The sequence below is a fragment of the Eucalyptus grandis genome, chromosome 2, assembly GCF_016545825.1.
Source record: "Eucalyptus grandis isolate ANBG69807.140 chromosome 2, ASM1654582v1, whole genome shotgun sequence".
NCBI classification, from domain to species: domain Eukaryota; kingdom Viridiplantae; phylum Streptophyta; class Magnoliopsida; order Myrtales; family Myrtaceae; genus Eucalyptus; species Eucalyptus grandis.
Window position 1 is genome coordinate 11,063,222 of NC_052613.1, and position 8,958 is coordinate 11,072,179.

The 8,958-nt window shown below is 35.8% G+C and overlaps 1 protein-coding gene across 1 annotated transcript; it reads left to right on the plus strand.

Moving 5' to 3' along the window:
* Nucleotides 1-774: 774 nt before the first annotated feature.
* On the plus strand, nucleotides 775-4,334 carry LOC104449317 (BOI-related E3 ubiquitin-protein ligase 1). Its single transcript, XM_039305056.1, has 4 exons — nucleotides 775-928; nucleotides 1,065-1,165; nucleotides 1,578-1,897; nucleotides 3,714-4,334. The coding sequence occupies exons 1-4, from the start codon at nucleotides 849-851 to the stop codon at nucleotides 4,239-4,241; spliced, it is 1,029 nt and encodes a 342-aa protein (XP_039160990.1). The 5' UTR covers nucleotides 775-848; the 3' UTR covers nucleotides 4,242-4,334.
* Nucleotides 4,335-8,958: the final 4,624 nt, after the last annotated feature.

Sequence of the window (8,958 nt, forward strand, 5' to 3'; positions counted from 1 at the left end):
TCATTATTTGAGATAATATCTACTTTGAATTCTTATTTGAAAACTTAGTCTCACTTCAAGTCCTTATTTGAAATTTTCGCTATACATATTATGGACAACCACACCTTGTCTCATATATCAATAATTCACATTTTTCATTTTAATTGACAAATAAAACATAAAACGTAAGGGAATCCTTATAGAATTTTTATTTATTTATAAAAGTCCTCGATTATCATCACTTGCACTTAAAAGGAAGGGTCCAATCTTTTGGACCATTTGTTCTTTTTAGTGAAACTCGAGATTGGTTAACCAACATCAGAACTAGATTATCTACTAAACAAGTTTCATGATTAAATAAGTTGAAAGGAAATGTACAGTGTTATGAAATAAATTTGGATTCCGTTTGTTCTGTGTAAAATGAATAATTTTAAAAAAATTTTTGCTAAAAATAATCAATCATATCATTTAAAAGAAGTAATCAATAAATAATATTTTCAATAGTGAAAACAATTAATGTCTTAATATTTTTGTGGATGATGAGCATATTTTTTGTTTATTCATTTTTATAAGCGATACAAACAATATTTATTAAAAAAATTATATTTTGAATAATTCATATTTCGCGAAATAAATGCGCATTTAGTGCAAGAGACTAAGCCCCAGAAGTGGGCTTACTTCACTGGGCTTATGGGCTCTAGAAGATTGACCCAGGGACTCGTTTATAACTTTCAACAGAAAAAAGGTGCCGGATCTACAAAATCCAAACAGCTACTGGAGCGAATGGCAAATATGAAGAACTTTCCTCCTCGCTCTTCTTCCGCGGAAAAAAGCAGCAGCCTCTCTCTCTCTCTCCAGCTGAAACAGCCATGGCCATGCCGCCGAACCTCTTCCAACCTCTGTACCAACCTCAGCAGCAGCAGCAGCAGCAGGAGTCGTCTCCTTTCAGGTATCCGCGCCTCGTACGGAAGGAATCATCGTGCTTGTGTTCTACACCTCGCTTACGGTTTTCGCTCGTTGTCTGATTCCTCCTTATCCGATTCAATCTGACCCTTTTTCCTCCCTTTCTTTTGGCGATCGCGAAGGAATTTCTACGCAGATGGCGGTCAGGTCTCGCCGCTGGCCGCGTTCTACGGCCCCGGCGCCGTGCGGGATCGGCCTCAGCATCCTCCATACGCACCTCCCTGTAAGAATCCCCCATCCCTAATCCTATCTTTCGTTCGTTTTTCCGTTATCTGCGGGAGGAAGTTTGGAAATCGCAGTAATGGCGAGGCGATTTGGATTGAGGAACGCTACTTGTGATTCTTTCTCGTGTCTCTCGAGGAACTGCGGAAATGGAATTCAGCTAGGTTTCATCTTTTTTTTTTTTTTTTTTTTGTTGAAAATATTGAGGTCAATCCGCCCTTTCCAGAAGCTGAAGTTTTCTTTCGAAATGTGAAGGACTTCTTACTGGTTTCCCTGCTCACTATGTGTACTACTTCCGGACCCGAATGTTGATTGATTGATTGATTGATTGATTGATTGATTGCTCAGTTGTTTTCGTGATGGCTCGACATTGTTGCTAATTGTGGTGTTGCTGTTGTGTGCTCTTTGTTTAGTTAATGTTGTCGGGGTGGCGCCTGGTACTCTCCCTGCTGCAGATGGGAATGACGGTGGGGCTGATCTGCAATTCAATTTTGGGCTGGAACCCAAGAGGAAAAAATTGGAAGAGCAAGATCTGTTCGAGAACAACAATTCGCAAGTGTCGTCTATCGATTTCTTGCAAGCTAGATCGGTCTCTACGGGCTTAGGTTTGTCCCTTGATAACAGCAAAATGGCTTCTTCCGGAGACTCTGCCTTGTTATCGCTCCTTACTGATGATGTTGATCGAGAGTTGCAGCAACAGGATGCAGAGATCGACAGATTTCTTAAGTTTCAGGTTTGTTAATCTTTCACTTAGGTGTCCATTTTGATCTCAGCTCTGCGTATTTTGATATATTTTCTCTGTTGGTTGTTTTATTTTGTCATTTGATTACAATTAGATCAGTAATTAGTTCTGGAAGGGCACCTTGATTTGGTATTCCAGGAATATATATTGCCATTTCCTGATAGGTGAATGCCAACTATAGGCCATGATTGTATCTTATGCCCTGGTCTTTTCTCCATCCCCATATGAAAGAGAAAAAAAGGAAGTTCTTGTGTCACTGTCACCTGGATTTGTACTCTGTAAACCAGTGGACAATATTTTCAGATTGTAAGAATGTCTTTTTCAGTAGATTAGGAGCTCAAATTCCAGGGATTATAGAGAAGTGCATTGCATTGGGTTTTTGTTTTGAAGTGAGTTGCTGAGTAAATTTGCACCTGCTGGTAGTATTTAGTATGTTGTATAACTGTTGCCTTACCCATTTGACAGTTAGAATTCGTAAGTAGTTGTGGAATTGCAATTGTAATTGCTGTATTGTCAGAAAGTGTTTCTTTCAGCATTTTGAGTTGTCAGAGAGATTCACTCCCCAATAAAAGTAATGAAGAGTCCTGGAAACATGAGAACAGATCTTGGAGTTCTCTGTCAGCCATACTTGTCTCTTTCTGCCTGGTGCGGGAACAAGATCTGTGTGGGGGCACCTCAAAAATCACTTGGGCCAGTCTTGAAGCTGTGCCTCCCAAAGCTTCTGGAGGGGCAAAAGAGTAGAGGACTTTCTTTTCCAGGACAATGGCCATATATATTCTAAGATATGCAAAAGTTTCAAGGCTTGGAGAGAGGGTTTCTTTTCCAGGACAATGGACTTATGTATTCTGAAATATGCAAAAGTTTCAAGGCTTAGCCTTGCCTACAAACATTTTACTAGCCCAGAAATGTACCAAAAGAATTCCAGGACAAGTAGACTTGACTGTTTTTCCTTGGGACTCATGCAATATGTATGTAATATGGCAGATTCAAAATACTCTGTAAGAATGTTATTAAAAGAAACCTGTAAGAAAAGTCAATGGACTTGTTGCAAATTGCAAAGTTGCACTAGCCCCAATAATATGTTTAAGATGTGTATGCCATTGTTACAGTTGGGATTAAGGGACTGAGTGTGTTATCTAGTTGGACTTGTGGAGGAATCAATGTTGTATTGTTGCTCTAGATACTTTGAGGAAGACCTAGGAGATCAAATATATATTCATGTTCAGTTTATGAGCAATTGAAATTCATGTTTAAAAATGGGTTCCATGTGATTGATAAATACCTAGTGCAAGTCTAGTCCTTCCAATATGCAAGTGCAAAACATAATGAGCACAAGAAAGGAATGTTTTGACGTATATACTGGTCAAATGCAGATGTGGAACCAGAAAATAGCACCGGATGGATGTGCATGTACACTTGTTCTTCCACTTATCAATCTTCAGGCACAATGCATTAGTGAAATAGGTAGATGTGGACCTGCTGTTAGTGTGGGGACTATGATGTCTTGACACCTGGGAAATACATCAAAGATGTGGTGGGCAAGTATGATATGTGTTAAGGTTGGAGTGGCAAGTTGTCAGTACTATGGTAATCTGTTCAAAACTCAGTTTTAGACTGTCCTGTACTGTGTTTCTTCTATTCTCCAGTGTGGAATTTTTATAGTATTGTAAGAAAACTCTGTTTGATTTCTTGGACATTACAGCTAATGTTGAATTGAACTGGCCAGTTTCATTTGTGCTGCTCTAAGGTGATGCATCTATAAAAAGACTATTGGCTTAGTCAGTAACTGTCTTTCTTCCAATTTCAGGCTGATCAACTTCAGAAATCTATTTTACAAAAGATTCAAATTGGCCAACTTCAGTCTATTTCATTTGTTGAGGACCAAGTCCTTCAGAAAATCCAGGAGAAAGAAGGAGAAATAGAAAGCATAAACGAGAAAAATAAGGAACTCAAGGAACAGATCGAACATCTCAACGTTGAAGCAGGTGCTTGGCAACAGCAGGCTAGATACAGTGAGAACATCATCACCGCTCTTAAGTTTAATCTTCAGCAAATCTATGCTCAAAGTAGAGATAGTAAAGAAGGTTGTGGTGATAGTGAGGTGCATGATACAGCTTCTTGCTGCAACGCTCGTGCGACAGACATTCAACTGCTTTGCAACGGAACCAATGGTACAAAACAGATGATTTGTAAAGTTTGCAGAGTCAATGAAGTATGTATGTTGTCGTTACCTTGTAAGCATCTCTGCCTTTGTAGATACTGTGAGAGTAAGCTTCAGGTTTGTCCTGTATGCCAGTCGCCGAAGTTTCATGGCATGGAGGTCTATATGTCATGATAGTTAGAACAGCTGAATGTTAAATACCTTCATCTGGTAGCTAATGGCTCAATTTTTTAGGTATCAAAGCAGAAGATTTAGTGTTTGAATTGATCTTCAGATCTTTATTTGCCTCTCCACGGTTTAAATTTACGCCAAAATTTTAGAGCATTTAGAGTATAGTCACACTTCCGCCTAACAAGTTAAGCTTTTAGGGCCGTTATAAATAATGTGGAAGTGTCGTACGACCCTAGAAACTGCTGCATTGTTTGTATCTTAATCCTTTCTTTTTAGTTTGTGATGTGTTAATCTCACAGAGCTTGCCCATTCTGTTTGTAAGTGCGCGTTGCCTTTTTTTTCCCTGTTAGCTTTGCCCCTAGGACAGACTTGCAATGGCACGTGTTTGTTCTTATGTTGTTACCCTTCTTCAGTAATCCGGAAATATTTCCACTTCCCTTTCAATGCGACGACGCAATTCCAAAGAAGCTTCTGATATTCATTTCAACCGTAGTCCTGTATTTCTTGGACTTCTAATTGAAGGGCCTCAGGAGTGATCGGAAAGTTCTCTCAGTATTTAAGTAGTGAAACCTGAATTGCACAATTGGGTTCCCCAGTGGATTTTGGGTGAGATATTGGTTAAATACCCGAAACCTATATTTTACCGAAATGGCTTGATGTTATCGAGAGGGAGGCTAAGTCTAGCAAGAATAGTCGCCAGAGTAATTTTTTTTGGGTCTAGTGCCAGAGTAATTTAAACGGATGTTTTTCTAAAAGTTTTAATGTCAAAGCGGATGATCTTAAAGTTCTGATGCTACGTTAGGTGCTGTAAGATGGCTTTGACATCGGTTCTATACTTATCTCATTTGAAGCCCGGCTTCTCTTCCGTGCATGTGTGAGTAACGTCATTTCCTCATCTTGGCAGCATTTCTCGACCTTCCTAGTTTTTTTTTTTACGGGTCTTAGCGGTGTGTTTGTGTATGCGACATCTGACATTGCTTTTTCTATCGATGAGAATGTAAGCTGAGGCAAAACCCGGCATGTCCTTTTCTTTTTTTTAGCTTTCTTTTGTTATGACTGAAGCGGTCTCCTTTTGATTTTCTGAGCGATCTTTTAGTTTTGATTTTTGGTTTTTGGAGGTTTTATGACCCTTATAATTCGATTATTAAGTAATGCCAAAAAACTCAAAACTTTCCAAAACCTCTAGATAGTGAGATATGAACTTACATATTTTTGCATTATTTTGAAGAATTTAATAACATTTTAGATCCATAAGTAATCTTCTTACTTGAAGGAAAATGCTAATAAGATGTGTTAGGAAGTTTTCCTATCAAGTCTCTAAGAGGAGACAAACTTGTTAAGAAATTGGATGAACTTATGTGTCAAGCCTTGACATATACGGTTATGCAAGTTTAGTAACGATTTTGTTTCGGGGAAATTTTTTTTTATTAGAAATGGTTTTTTTTTTTTTCTGATTCTACTTTCAAGAACAATTTCTAAGCAAAATAACGTGCTTGGTAACTCTCCAAAATTTCTATTCTCGGGATAGAAATGCGTTTGGTAGGATTCTTAAATTATTTTATTTCTTTTAATTTTTTAATAATTTTATTATATTTTTCTTAATTTTCTCTTTTTTCTTTTTCTTTTTCTCTTATTCCTCATTTTTCTTTGTAGCTGGTCGTCGGAGGCTTGCTTGGCCAAGGTGAGGCTGAGCCTCACCCAGCCACAGCAAGACTCGGGTCGACTAGCCTCGCCATGGCTTGGCGTCGTTGGGGGCTGATGATGCTCCGACGAGGTCGCCAGCCCTTGTTTGGCCAATCGCCGACCATAATCGAAGCCGGCAACTAGCCAAAAGGAAAAAAAGAAGAAAGGGAAAGAGAAGAAGAGAAAAGAAAAGAAAATAAAATAAAATGGAATAAAAGAAAAAAATATGAACCGATTCTAAGAATTGTTTCCGAAAACAAGAAGCTAATTTTTTTTTTTTTTACTTCTTGATTTTGTTTTAAATCTATTCACAGGAACAAAAAAAAAAGGTTTTTGTTTTCAGGAATAAAAAGTTTACCAAACAGATTTCTGTTTTTTTTTTCTTCTGAGGAACAAAAGAACAAAAATTGTTGTTTTCTGAAAAGTTACCAAATAGGGTCATAGCTTTCCAACTTTATACGATATATTTGCATGCGCAATTGGTTACTTTCATGCCCTTATAAATTAGTGGATAAGCGGTATGTGTTTTGTCTCTATTTTAATCAATTTAGCAAGTGATAAGAGTTAAATTTACAATAATGGATTTCAACAAATAATAAAATTAGGAAATTCAATTACATTTTTGTAAATAGCATGGTGGCACCAAATTCAAATGTTTGCTTTATAATTAAAATAGATGAAAATTGCATGATCCATATAAGTACATGTAGGTTAAGAAGCATTCATTTGGCATAGTGTTAGTATGCTTTATTATTAGTCAAATTACATGCTTAACATGTTAAGTATGTTTTTTTTCCTTTTCTTTTTTTCTTTGGGCTGAAGAGATAATGTTTCTCAAATTGGTACACCTGTGATAAATTTACTCCGATTGACTATAAAAAAAGCCTAAACTAGTACAATTGTGACAAATTTACTTCAAACTAATTTATTCAACAGCAAAAAATCCCAAACTGGTAAATTTGTGACAAATATATCTTCTCCTAAAATGGATTAATACCACAAAAAAATCAAAAATATTGTAAACTGTGACAAATGGAGCGTAAAATTCCAAATTGGTAACCGTTCAACTATCATGTGTCATTTACTTAATAATTTGATAGTAAAATTTGACGAAAACTAACAGAGAATAAATTTGTCATAAGTGTACCGGTTTGGGGTAAATTTGTCAAATGTATAGCGGTTTGGGTTTTTGGTGGTTAAAAAAATAGTTTGTGATAAATTTGTCACATGTGTACTAGTTTGGGGTTTTTTTTTAGGGTATTAACCCTTTTTTTTTTAATCCAAGATGATGGGGGTTGACCCCCCGCGTAAATGCTGCACTTTTGCTGGAGATTGAAACTTTAGGCCCAATGAGTTTATGACATCATCAGCAAGGTATAGCATTATAATGCATTCGTATTTACGTATTTCGTGTCTTTAAAATATATTTGCAAGTTATAAGATAATGAAAAGATGAAATCTATTGTATTGTACCCCATGTTCTCGCAATTTCTGTTAATCTACTTGTTTAATGATGGCTTGTCTGCTCAGGCACCAGATGATTGAACGGTTAGTGCTAAGATCTTAGGTTTAAGTTTGTATTGCAAAATTCAAAGCATTATCCTTAAGTTCGTTTAACACAAAAATTATACAAAAAGTCTTAAACCAATTGTATGATAGTTAATTTAGTCCTAAACTATTTAATTTAGTTTATTTAGCTCTAAAAATCTTAATGATTTACCAATATAATTTTTCCAATTTTGACTTAAAATCATTGACATAATAGTCTAGTAAATGCCAGTCATCCTAAGTGGTATGGCTGGCCAATGCTAACGTGGTTGAATTTTACAATCATTTAAATTTATTTGAATTATTTCCTATTTTTCCTTTCTCCTTTCCTTTTTCTTTTTTTTCCTATTTCTTATCACTTGCGGTTGGGCCTCGGCAATGGCTGACGACTTCGTTGGGCATAGGTGAGGATCACTCTTGCCCTCCCTGGATCTGGAGAGTGTGGGTGAAGGTTGTCCTCTTCGAATCTAGTGAGGTCATTGACCTAGTGCCAAGGTTTTGGGGACCAAGGAAGGGAAATAGAAAAAGAAAGAAAGAAAGAAAGAAAGAAAAAAAAAAAGGAACCAAATTTAGAAAATATTAAAAATTGTCCATGTCTATGTCAACTATATCACGTAGGTCGGCCAGTATCTATGTCAATGATATTTAACTAAAATTGAGTGGAATTGCTATTTTGACAAAGTGTCCAAATGTTTATAATCAAATTGGTCGAATTGAATAATTTGGGATTAAATTGGTTGTCATATAGTGGGTTTAGGACTTTTTGACAATTATTCCTTTGTTTAACTATCTATAGCACTTGTGCATGATATTAAGGTACATCTTAGTTATCTAGTGGTTGTTAACAAAATATGGCATACATCTTCCCATATATATACGGAAAAATTTCTGGATTAAGTATTTTTTTTTGTCGAAACATTAAGAATGTCACTAGTAAAACTTTTTGTACTTTACATTGATTATATTAACAGCATTATAAAATAAAGCAAATGCAATCTCTATTTTTAAGGGATGTCAATCCTTTTTTTCTTCCTTAACATATCCCCATTTAGTTGCTTTATAATTATACTATTGATGGACAAATGCATAAATTACTCCATCTTATCTCTCATGAAATTTCAACTTTTAAAATTTGGATATTTTATGTCATATGAATAACCTAACCAAAAAAAGATCAAATCTCAAATTCTACATTTATATGTGCACCCTTTTTATATAGTCGATCCTTTTATTTCCTTAATATAATTTGTATATTTTGGCTTTAGAAATCTTTTAAACTTTAATTTTTCACATACACACAACTTGTCTACAAGATCAGAGAAATTAAATGAAGAAAGAGAACATGTAAATGAATTATCTTGAAGAAAAATGATGCGGTAACTTCCTATTCATGGGCACATTTAAACATCAAAAGCAAAATGTTTCAAAAGAATAAGGGAAAATTGAAACGCTTTTCTAAAACTGATTCAATAACTTCCCACAAGATCAG

Excerpts from the sequence above, each read along its gene's own strand:
- LOC104449317 (XM_039305056.1), top strand. The coding sequence starts at position 849 with ATGGCCATGCCGCCGAACCTCTTCCAACCTCTGTACCAACCTCAGCAG. Across the intron at positions 929-1,064 it reads CAGGAGTCGTCTCCTTTCAG|GAATTTCTACGCAGATGGCG; the intron begins GTATCCGCGCCT and ends GCGATCGCGAAG. Across the intron at positions 1,166-1,577 it reads TCCTCCATACGCACCTCCCT|TTAATGTTGTCGGGGTGGCG; the intron begins GTAAGAATCCCC and ends CTCTTTGTTTAG.